Source organism: Athene cunicularia (genome assembly GCF_003259725.1).
Source record: "Athene cunicularia isolate RWA chromosome 15 unlocalized genomic scaffold, athCun1 chr15_part1, whole genome shotgun sequence".
Lineage (NCBI taxonomy): Eukaryota > Metazoa > Chordata > Aves > Strigiformes > Strigidae > Athene > Athene cunicularia.
Window position 1 is genome coordinate 15,068,803 of NW_020799121.1, and position 11,681 is coordinate 15,080,483.

The 11,681-nt window shown below is 57.0% G+C and overlaps 1 protein-coding gene across 1 annotated transcript in view; it reads left to right on the top strand.

Moving 5' to 3' along the window:
- MYO18B (myosin XVIIIB) overlaps positions 1-11,681 on the top strand; it is a 66,505-nt gene that overhangs the window by 40,791 nt on the left and 14,033 nt on the right. Inside the window, exons 26-31 of the mRNA XM_026859991.1 lie at positions 1-54; positions 3,430-3,543; positions 3,897-4,013; positions 4,681-4,764; positions 5,764-5,901; positions 6,521-6,706. Of these exons, the coding sequence (XP_026715792.1) occupies positions 1-54; positions 3,430-3,543; positions 3,897-4,013; positions 4,681-4,764; positions 5,764-5,901; positions 6,521-6,706 (693 nt within the window). The remainder of the gene's footprint in view (positions 55-3,429; positions 3,544-3,896; positions 4,014-4,680; positions 4,765-5,763; positions 5,902-6,520; positions 6,707-11,681) is intronic.

Below are 11,681 nucleotides of genomic sequence, written 5' to 3' on the forward strand. Positions count from 1 at the left end.
GCCCCCGGGGAGCCCGGCGCCGGCACCCAGGAGCTGGAGCGGCTGCGCAAGCAGGTGGGTGCCTTCGGGTGAGGGGGCAGCTCCCTGCCCCGTGGAACATCCCTCTTCACCAAGCAGAAGCTGCCAGAAATATTTGCGGGGCTCCGGGTTCGAATTGTGCGACCCGGTGAGGGCCGGGGAGAGAAGCGCCTCTTGTAGGGAGCAATTCTCTGTAATTACGCCAACAGTGGTTAAGGTAATTTTTTTTTTTCCCATTTTTTTCCCCCGCAGCCCTGTGTGTCACCTTCTGTTCAGTGCGTTTTGTCTCTGTCTGATCAGGAGCTCCAGCAGCGCTGGGCTGGGGAGGCGTTGCCATAGGGATGCTGTGAGGCAGGAGCGGGGATCGCGGCGGGTTTTGCCGTTGTTGAAGCGCAGACACCCCGGGTTCACCCGCAGCCGAGCGACCCGGCTGCAGGCGTGTGCCACGCTTGTGCCCACCGAGCCAGGGATGGCCTCAGCCCTGGGGCGAGCTGGGGGTGCCGCGGGGTGCCTTGCTGTGGGACAGGGGTGGCACGGGGCTGCCCATCCCCAGGCTGGCCCCACACGTCCACCCCACAATGCCGAGCCCCGGGGCTGAGCTCACGATGCCAGTCCTCCAAAACCGCTCGGTAATTAATCTGTACTGTACATTTCCCCTGGAAACAAACTAATCGGGAGGCATGAACGATTCCGGCAACATACATATATAATTGAGATAATAGTTCTGCATAAATAACAGCTGTGAGCAGCAGCTGTTCCCACCTGTGCCGGGGGAGAAGGGGAAGGTGAGCTCGGCGTGACGTGGCTGACGGGGTGCCTGTGCCCGTACTCGTGTCCGTGCCTGTGCCACCGCCATGGGCGGCCAGGGCAGGGGATGGCCGTGGCCAGGGCAGGCAGCGAGATTGGCTGTTGTTGGCCAAAACAACTTTCTTAAACCTTCCTGGGCTCACGCTGTCATGCTACGCTTAACAGTTAATCCCTCGGTACTTCCCAAATCCTGCTTCGGGGCTGGAGATGATGCCCAGCCCCTGCCTTGCTCTTTCCCAGCCCCCGGTGCTGCTAACGGGGCTGGGCCCTACGCCCCACGCCAGAGCCCGCTGCGGGGTGGGGGGACCCTTCCCACGTGCTGATCCGAGGGGCCAAGCGGCGATGCCGGGATGCTCTATCCCTGGGGTGTCCAGCCCCATCTCGCTCGGGGAATAACGCCTTGTTCCCCGAGCCGCCCGGTCCCCGCAGCGAGGCGGGCTCGTGCAGGGGTTTGCTTTCTCTTGCCCGTGGCCACGGGGCCGTAAGATCCATCCCCAGCTCCCTCGCTTTGGAGACGGGGGAGCCTTAATATTGGGAATATCCAGATTTTGCTGCACCGCCAACACTGGGGCTCTGCGTGCGTTAAAAAATGCCTCATGGTTATTCCATCCTTTAAATTTAAACGATTTCTAATGGCATTCATGACGACTTTCTCAAAAGCCGGTACATCCTACCACCAGCCCACAAACCTCCACCAGAATAAAAACTTTGCTAAAATGCTACATTTCCGTTAATCAAAATCCATATGGCTAGAAGTATAGCATTGTTTCTTAATAAGGCTGAACCATCCATTTTGCGCAGGTATTTAACAGATGGTGCAGCACAGCAAACTAATGTTGCTCAGAAGATCATACATTATGCATTTTTTTTGAGGGGGGGAATTTCAATTTATTCTTCCCAAGTGGGAAAATTCCATTACATGAAGTGAAGTGGAAGCTTGTATCTAATGAGAGGACTTGAAGATGCGTTTCCCTCTGATTAAACTATCTGGAGTTTTAGTGTGATCGTGGCAGGGGATGGGATCGTCCCCGGGGCTGGTTGTGGATGGGGTTGGTTCTGGAGGAGCGCGAAGCTGGGCAGGTGGGAAAGCCCTCGGCCGTAAAAGCAGCAGTCAGTCCCATCAGCATCTCTCACGTCTCCCAGCAGCTATCGCTCGGGTCACTTTGGTGACGCCTGCCCGAGCTTTATGCAAAACACAAAGGCTCTTTTTCAGCGGGTGGAAGAAAGGGGAACACGGCGCGTGTCGCTGCGAGAGCGGCTCTGCGGATGGATGAATAGACTGGCGGGGCAATCCGTCAGCGCGGGTCGGGCTGGGACACAGGCACATCATTTTAAATAGCGGTTTTGCGGGTTTCGAACTGCTGAATCTGTCCGTGTCAGAGCTCTGTGTTTCCCATGGCGAGCAGATTCTGGCGGGCGCTGTAGCTGGAGGCCCGAAGATGTTTGGGGTTATTTCTTCCCATCCATTCTTCGGTTCGTGCAGCGTTGACACAAGGGCTCAGACATGGAAATGGTGGTCCCAGGAGGCAGAGGTTTTCTCACCAGAGGAGTTAAAATTAGTGAAAAGGGGATGCAGTTTAGGAAGGAAAGTGGAGGCTGAAGGTCTCACGTCCACATGCGCCAGAAAGGCCGTTGCTCTGGCCCCGGGATGGAGGGGGAAAAGGTTCCCATTGCTGCTCGCAATCACGCCAAGCAGTTGAAGGAAACTGGCTGAGCACTGCTCCAGTTACAGTTCTTCGCAATCCCCCTTTTCTTGGGGGAGAGAGTAAAACAAGACGAATAAACCCTGAGAAAATAGTCTAAAATCCTCAAACTCTCGCTGTGGTGCCCAGCGGCTCCCGTTGCCCCCAGGAGCTCTGTGTCCTCTGCAGGGGAACGGGGACCAGGCATGGGAAGTGAGCAGCCAGCGGAGAGGTTAATTTTTTTTTTTTTTCATAAAGAAACAAACCCAAGTGATCAAGAGAAGGAGCTGGATGTTCAGGTACAGCCTACAGAAACTCCGTCCTGGCGGCGTGAGTTTTTGGGATGATGCTGCATCTTCCAGATGCTCGCGGACCATTTAAGATTGTTGTGGTCTGAATGGCTGAGCTATAAAACCCAAGAGCAAATCAGCATTTATAAAGGTGATGTTTCGTGTGTATTTTGCAAATGCAATTTATGCCACATGAAAGGCCCATTTGCAAACTCCGAATCATGAATCGCTCTCATCAGGAATTACATGTAATTCACATCATTTTGCAAATTAACGATCCCAGCTCTACCCCGCCGCGGCAGCGCCCAGGCAGAGGGCGGGTGCGCGGATCGAGGGGCGCGCGCGGGCACGCAGTGGGACGCTCGGCGCCGGTGGGATCCGCGGTGAGGAGGGCAGGGACCTGCCGTGGACGCACCGGCTGGGAAGGGAAATGTTTTCGTTGTAAACCAGGAGCAGACGGGCTGGAGAGCAGCAACAGGTTTCTGAAAGGTTGAGTTTCCGTGTGCGTTAGCAGGGGAAGATGCTCGGGGGGTGAAGTGTAAGTAGACGTGGCTGTGCGGCCAGGGCAACGGCACAATCCCTGCGTGGTTTCTGCTCCTTTAATTATCATCTCACCCGATTTTTTTTTTCAGTTGGAAGAGAGTGAAGCCAAGTGTGCAGAGGCCCAGAAGTCCCAGCAGACAGCAGCCCAGGAGCTGGAGAACTTGCACACGGAGCTGGAGACCCTCAGCAGAAACAAGACCCTGGTGAGTTGGTGGAGTCGCAGCCCGAGCAGGGGGGTGGGAGGGCAGCAGCACAGTCCTACCTCCTTGTGTTTGGATAACACAACCAGCTTTTTCACTGTCAGCAATAGACAGCATAGCTCCTAAATCACCGAGCGTATTTACTAGGTCACCCGGCCTCTTTGGGAACAACAGCCCCTGGGTGGTTTAATGGGCGGGTAAAATCACGGCAAGGGCGCAGCGTCCCGCCGACGGGCAGGAGCTGCCTTCGCCTCCCCCGGCGTGGCAGCAAGTCCCGAGGGTGCCGCGGGGCGGGGGCTGTGCCGTGGGTCCCTCGCGGGATGCGTGAGCCAGCGGCCCCCTGGATCCTCCCACAGGTGGACGAGCAGCTGTACCAGCTGCAGCATGAGAGAACCGACCTCCTGAAACGCATCGATGAGGACCAGGAAGACCTGAACGAGCTGATGGAAAAGCACAAGGCTCTGATAGCCCAGGTAGGAGCCGGGGCAGCGGGCGCTGGGGCAGCATCTCCCTCCCCGGGAGGGTTTGGCAAACCCCGAGGCCCGGCTGAGAGCGCACGGCAGTCCCCGTCTTGGGGAGATGCTGTGATGAGAGGATGGCTCATGGCTCCGGCTCCTCTCACCCGTAGTTTTGAGGCTTCTTTCAAGAGGTGGCTTGGCTTTAGTCTCAGTAGTTGGAGAATCCTGTAGCATCCCCGTCTGGATCCTTTTCTGTTCTTTCTTTCACAGTTTTCTCATGCAGAAATTAAAAAGTGATGACAGACAGCCCTGGGGCTTTCTGCGCAATATCCAGACTAAGGCAGGCTCTCCCAGGGGATTGTCCCTGGAGCTGAGGGACCCCAGGACTCCTGGTGGGGCAGGGGTGGGCTGGCCAGGCTGACAGTTCACACCCTGGTGGCCCTTGCGCTGGTGTTATGGAGCCGGGAGTCTGTATCGGAAGGGACCCCGAGGTCAGAATTGACCTTGACAACATGGTTTCTGTCCTGATCTGCAAATATTTGTTTCAAAACTTAGAAAAGTTGCATCGAGTCAGGAGAATTAAGCTCCTTCAGCCCAGGTCAGGTGTGGCTCGCTGTTTCGGCAGAGGCACAGGCACCGTGTGCCCCCTGCTCCGAGCCCTTGGCGCTTTCCCTTTCTGCAGTCGGCAACGGATATCGCTCAGATCCAGGAGCTGCAGACACAGGTGGAGGATGCGAAGAAGGAAAAGCAGAGCCTTCAGGAGAAGGTAATTCCTCCCCAACCCCTAGCACCCAGAGCTGAGGCACGGGAGCCACCCGACCATCCTCTGACGTCTGTGCCCGACGCGTCACCGGTGCCGGTCATGGGTGTCGTGTTCTTGTCTGAAATGAGACTGTTGTTCATGGCCCCAAGAGCAGCACGGTGCAGAAGCCACTCTCTGCCTGCTGCTTGCCCACAGCCCTGACTCTGCGGCAGGATGAGGCTCTGCCAGCAGTGGCCTGGGGATGGAGAACACTTTCCCTGGCAGGGCTCTGGGGATGGAGATCCCCACTCCTCCCTCTTCCCTTCCTGAGCTGTGGGTGCTGGGGCTGGGCCAGCGCTGACCCGGGGTGGGTGCTGCACGGCCTCACCTCTGCGGCTGCACCCACCCTCCTAGAGTGCATGGATTTAATTTTAAACCCGTGAGTAATCCCATTAATTTAAGTGCTTTATTGGAGCGTAGCTAAGCTGCCCGGGAATCAGAAGCAGAGCTCGGTCCCTCCGAGGCGGAGCAGGTGGTTCTTTAGAGATAGGCCAGATAAAAGAAGACAAATTCCCGTAGTTTTAGGTCAAATACAAAATCTGAGCCAAACTTGTACCGCGATCACTAAAAGAGCAGTTCGCTTTGGAGATCTCGGTGTAATGGCTGAAGAAACAGCTCGGTCCAGGCAGCTTTCCACGCAGGAGTAAACTGTGAATTTTTCCGCCTGCTGTCCTCAAAGGGTTTGTGTGAAGAGAAAAGCAAAAGAGACCCAGGCACGCATCATCTTGCCAGCACGTTTTTAATTCGAAAAACCATGTTCATGTGCTGCGTGTGCTGTGTGGGATTAGCCGGGGAGAATCCTCCAGGCTCCTCCGCAGTGCCCCGTCACCTCGGGGGCCGTAAGAGCTCCTCAGTGCATGTCCCACCCAGGCAAGGGACTGGGGGGGGACCTGTGAAAGGGGCCGGGGGGTGTTTGCATGGGTCGGGGCTGGGGAGGTGCTAACGCAGCCCGTCCTCGCCCAGCTGCAGGCAGCGCAGGCGAGAGCAGCGCGCCTGGAGCAGAGCCCGGCCGAGCGCTCCATCGTCAGCCGTCAGGAAGCCCGCATCCGCGACCTGGAGAGCCAGCTGGACTTCCAGACCGTGCAGATGAAGCGCTTCGAGGTACCACCTCTTCACCCCGCGTGGGGAGGGTGCAGCTCGCTGGGGAAAGGCGGGCGCAGTGATGCCGCCACCTCGGCTTTGGGGGAAAAAGCACCCGGGAAGGGGTGGGGAGGGGCTTGTGGACAGTCCATAGGGTCCATGCCACTGCCCGTATCTACACGTGCGTCACAACAGTGGGCCCAGTGCTATGAACACCCCCAGGGATGCACAGTCCCTGCCTCTGGGTGTGTGCTGAGTCAGCACATCCATCACAGCACCTTCCCGACAGGCTCCCCCCTGCCCGGGCATTGCCCAGCAGTCAGGCCATCAGGCTCGATCGCAACATTTCACCATCCCCACCCCTCAGCACTGTCTGCTGGCACCCCAGGATATGTTTTTACTGTCGCTTTTCCCTGAATCGTGCTGAGCCCAGCCCAGGGATGAAGGAAAACGCTCTTGTGCCCCAAAGCAGCAGCTGGCTCCGTGGGAGCCCCAGGGATGCCGGGCGGCCCTGGGTGATGGCGCTGCCTGCGGTGGTGGGTGCGGGGAGGAGCACTCCCCACATCGCTTGGTGCTCGTGGGAGCTCCAACACTCCTCACCTCCATCTCCCTTCCTTCACCTCGCCCCCACCCTCCCCAGGTGCTGGTGCTGCGCTTGCGAGACAGCATCATCAAGATGGGCGAGGAGCTGGAGAAGGCGGCCGAGTCGGAGGCGCGGGAGAAGGAGAGCACCAGGTACTACCAGAGGAGGATGGAGGAGATGAAGGCTGACATGGACGAGCTGGTGCAGAGGGAGCTGGAGTCCAGCCGCCGGCGCGTGGAGCTGGTAAGGGGGTGCTGCCCCCCCCGGGCTGGCGCAGTCCCGGGGCCTCAGCGGGGGGGTTGCTGCTGCGGCAGGTTACCCCTCCGCAACCTGCAGATTGGCCTGAGGGCCCCAGAAAAGTGATTTTCTGCGTGGTGCTTTGCGTGCTCTGTGTCTGGGGGTAGAACTGGCCCCCGCGCAGCGTTTCCCAGGCCGCTCCCCCACGGCTGCCCCGGGTCCTGCGAACGTCGGGGCGTTGGGCTCGGCTGTGGCGAGCGGAGCTGGGAGCGCTCGGAGGGACAGTGAGGGGTTTTGTGTCCCTTCGCCGCCCCAGTCCTTGAACTGAAGCTGTTGTTGAGGGTTGAAGCACCTCGCTTCATTTCTCCGTGGCCGGGCTGGCAGCCTGGGCCGTCCCTCTGCTCCGCGTTTTGCTCCAGGAGAGGCTCGGAGAAATCCCGAGAAGTCGCTCAGGTCATTCCTGCAGCGCCGTGTGCTGGTTTTCCTCGCGTCAGGCAGAACCTACGCGCTCCCCCGGCACGAGGAGAATGCCCCAGCTCCTGCCAGCCCACCCTGTGCCGAAAGCTGGTTGCGTGGCTCCGTGGCGTGCCGGGGCTCAGCCCAAGCTCCTGGCTATGCCAAATCCCCGCCCTGAGGCCTCAAACCTGCTCTGGGCGCCCAAAGCCCCAGCAGGATCTGGAGTATGGCAAAAATAGATTCACCTTCATTTTATAGTCCTTTACGAGCATCTCTTTTCATGTTGGTTTTTTTTCCCGTAAACAAAAGGAAAGCCTTGCTTCCAAGCAGTAATTGAAAGATATTGCGTTTCTGCTGGCAGCAGAGCCACATTAGAAGCAGTTATTTTATCAATAATCTTTTATTTAACAATCAAGGAGATTTCAGCATTTATTTCGCCCTGAGGCTGCCAGCCTTTCTGAAGGGAATGGTGCTTTAGTGTGAATTATTCCTCATCCCCTGCCTGCGCAGCGAACAGGCTTTGTCCTTGCTCTGCCAGCCCGAATCCTACGTGCTCACACACAGCTCCGGCTGCCGGGACACCCTCCCCCGGGCACCAAACGAGTCTCCCCTCTAGGCTGGAGTTGTGCAGCCACCGATGCTCTTGAGAGTCATGAGATTTTTCAAACGAGAGGCTCTGCTGGGTGCGTGCCAGTGCCGGGCACGGCGAGCGGCGCCCTGGGCTTGCAGGGCTGCCCAAGGGGCTTGAGCAAACCCCCCCGCCGGGGCCAGATCCTGCCGCTCTCCCCGCGGGGCTGAGCCACACACGGCTTCAGTTGCTATGATAACTGTGTGTTTATCGCAGCTTTGTTAGAAACGCGATGTTTTGGAACACAGATGCGCTGTCTGTTAGGATACGGGTGGGTTCTTTTGACTGTATTTTTGTATTTGCACGTGTATTTTTAGAAGCTTTTTGAATGTTTCGTATGGGGATGTGAACGATGGGTGTAGCAAGATGCTTGGTCTTCTTATCACGCTTCTGTTCTCACAAATGAAGTTTGAAAAGAAGTCTGAAAGGCATTTGAGAGGCACGTCCCTGGAACAAGACACAAAACCCCATGAAGAGACAAACCCCTAAGCAAATCCCGAGGGGTCTGGGTTTATCCGGACACCCAGGCCTGCGGTTATCATCAGGCACGTGCGTGGCAGGGGCAGGAGGAAGGAGCCAGGCCAGCCCCGCAGTGGGTGAACCCCCCCGAACGCACCGCACCAGCCCCTGGTTCCTCCCTTCTGGCACACGGCGGCTGGTCGGGGCGATCCAGGAGCCCCCCATGGCACGGCTGCGGGGGGAGCCAGGGGCTGCTGCGGTGTTCCCTGGGAGCGGAGACATCCCCCCAGGCTGTGTGTACCCTTAACAGCACTTAAATAAAACATCGCGGGAGAGCTGTGATCACAGAGCCCCGCCACGCGCGTCGAGAGGCTGGCGGGGAGCATCAATAGTTAATAGAAAGCCACTTACGGCTCTGCTCCTGTTAAATCCCCCATCAATTATAAATACTGCATGAATTATTCACTTAACATTACTTAAGTCATGGTCTGCTCCTAACAGGTTTGGGGTTTTTTTTAAAAATGTATTTAAATAAACAGTCGCCCGGCTGCGGACTCGCCGCACGCCGTCAGGGTTTCAGCGATGCGTTGGAGGGACAAATTCATTGTAGAGATGGGTGAGAAATCCCACCTCGCGTCCCGGGGTCCTGAGAGCTGGTGCCTGCACGTAAGGTATTTTATTCTCACAGCTCGTCTTTACCAGCGCTGGAGGCACTTGAAAATCCCGTCCCACCCTCCCCGCACTGCCGCTATTTTCATCCCTCCTTCATTTCCCCCCCAGCTTTGGGCAGTCGGGAGGCAGCCTCGCGCCGTTCACAGGCAGCAGGGAAAAATCCAGCGAGAAGCAGGGACGGGAGCTGGAGAGCTGGCTGCCAGGCAGATGGCTCTGCCTTATGAATTTTGTAAGAAGAATGGGTTTTGATCACTTTCCAAGCCCGGTGCCGTCGCAGCAAGGGAGGCATATTTTCTAATGGCGGGGGTAGTGCTCGGCCCTGGCTGTCTCCCTCTTTGCTCTGGTTGCACGTACTGGATTTCCTCCATGGAGCTGTAGCTCCTCTTTCAATAAAATCTGGATCCCAGCCTGCAACAGCTCCTCATTTCTCAGCTGCTGTGCTGACACCCGGAGCTTGACAGGCTAGACCCAGCCGCCTGGTCTCCTCGGGCCACAGCAAGAAACTGAGTCATAGCGAGAGGCGAGAGATGGATTTCCAACTTAGAGTCAGTCCTGGGGAGCTGGAAAACAAGCCCTGGTCTCTTTGCTCATCGTGTACGCGTGCGCTTGTCCCGGGGTGAGGCTGCCTGGTGCGGTGCAGGGGCTGGGACCAGGCGCGGGGCAGGGATGTGTGGGGCGCTGAGCTGCCGTCGCGCCGGCGGGGGTTTCCCTCCTGAGGCTGCTGTTAGGGCAGGATGGGGCTGGGTGCTGGGCACGGCTGCTGGCTTTGGTGCTCAGGAGATGCTGGTGGAGGTGGGTCCGCTGGGGAGACAAGGGTGTGTTGGGAAGAGGCCTCGTCTCAGCTGCTTTGGGTGTCCCCAGCCGTCACTAAAAGCCCTGAGCAGGGACGGGGCAGGGCAGGGACGCTGCACGAGGACCCTGCGCCCTGCCTTGCCCTTCCCGCTGAGGGGTCCGGTGGGGTTGGCAACGGTCGGGGTGAGGTTCGTGGTTGGACTGGAGGAGCCTCAAGGGCTTTTCCAACCCGGAGGAGTCTGGGATACGGGGCTGTTTGCACGAGGCTTCTGGCAGAGCATCTCCCGCCTTACCCGTGGGTTTGCTGCAGCGGCGGGGAGACACGAACCCCTGAGGAGCCAGGATGGACTCGTTCACCTTTCAGGCAGTAATTCTTCCAGTAGCGCCAAGCGATAACCAAAGAGCTTAAAGACGCTCCTGTTCCTGTAAGGGGGTACCTGTGGCTGCGGCCGCGCCGCCGGTGCAGCGGGGACGTCGTGGGACAGAGCGAGTGCCTGCCAGAGGCGGGGTGGGAGCTCTGGGACAGGAGTTCTGGGCCCGAGCCCCGGGCAGGAGCCCCCGGGACTCGCTGTGTCTCCTCCAGCGTCCTGCTCCCCCCAAGCTGGGCACTCCTGGGGGCTTGCAGGCGCTATCTTAAACCCAGGTTTCTTTAAGGAAGCTGTGAAATTCATCACCATAATAATTAACTATTTTTACTGAAAACTGAAGTACAGGTGTGAAGATATTCTTCACACTTTTTTTCTTTTTTAATGTGAGAGTCACAGTGTAAATAACCCTTTTTTTTTTTTTTTTTTTTCCCCTGCTTCCACTGATGGCAGATCTCCTTTGTAATGCAGCCCTGTTACTGCCACACAATCCAGCATCCTGATCTCCAGGATTATTTTTTTTTTTGCATTTGCAAGCTTTAAAGATTTTTTTGGTGCTTTCAGTGAACTTGAGAGGCGAAGTGGGAGCTGTTTATGCCTCCAGCCGGGAATGCCGCGCTCCCACCCAAGCAAACCTACAGCTCCCAGCAGGGTCCCACCCAAACCTTCTGATGTCTTGGCAGCCCCCCCGGCCCCAGCACCGCCTGCCCCCGGGCCTTCCCCAGCTGCTTTTTTCTTTCAAAGCTGATGACTTTGACAAAGTGTAAGGACAATTATCATCAGAGGTGATGCTGGGTGATGGGGGAGCCAGGAGTGAAAATGTAGGTGCTAATGAGGCCCTGCTGTACAGCAGTTTGCCATTAAAGAAGTAAATTCTGCAGCAAATGAGCAGCACTTGTGGCTGCTCACACCCCAAAAAGCCGCTCGGCTCCATCCCACTCCAGACTTCAACCGCAGAAATTTTGCCACTTCAAACTTTCCGAGAAACCTGCGAGTTAATTACTTAATTAAAAATAATAATGATTGATTAATACCGCAGGTGCGCGCTAAATTATTCAAATCGAAGCAGCCCGAATTGGACTAATTAGATTACACTTCACTCCAGGAGGATGGGAGCTTGCAAAGGTTATGTTGTGACAGCAGAACCACAAACAAAAATAAAAGACGGCGACGAGGACGCCGGCGCTGGATGCTCTGCGGTGCCTTGGCATCCTTTATAGTGCCATAAATTATTTCACTACTGGTTTTGCCTGGCTGTTTTAACTTACCTTCAAATGCTTCTGAGACAAAATTAGATGAAAAAAAAAAAAGAAGCGCTTAAGAAAAAAAAGAGGGTTTGGAAATCCTTTTGCAGAGAAGCGATGGAAGCAAAGCCAGGATGTGGCGAGATGGGGGATGAGGGGTAGGAGGGAGGGAGCTGCCAGCTGGGGTGTCCCCCCGCCCCACTCCGCTCCTGCTGGTGCCCCTGAAGTGCAGGGGAAGGTGCCCGACAGGCCAGACCCGCCGCTGAGCCCTGGGCTCTGACACTTGCAGTAGGAATATTTTTGTTTTTTTCGCAGTGTAACTCGTGTTGTCAGGATCTTCCCAGCGTCCTCCTGCCAGCCCCCCC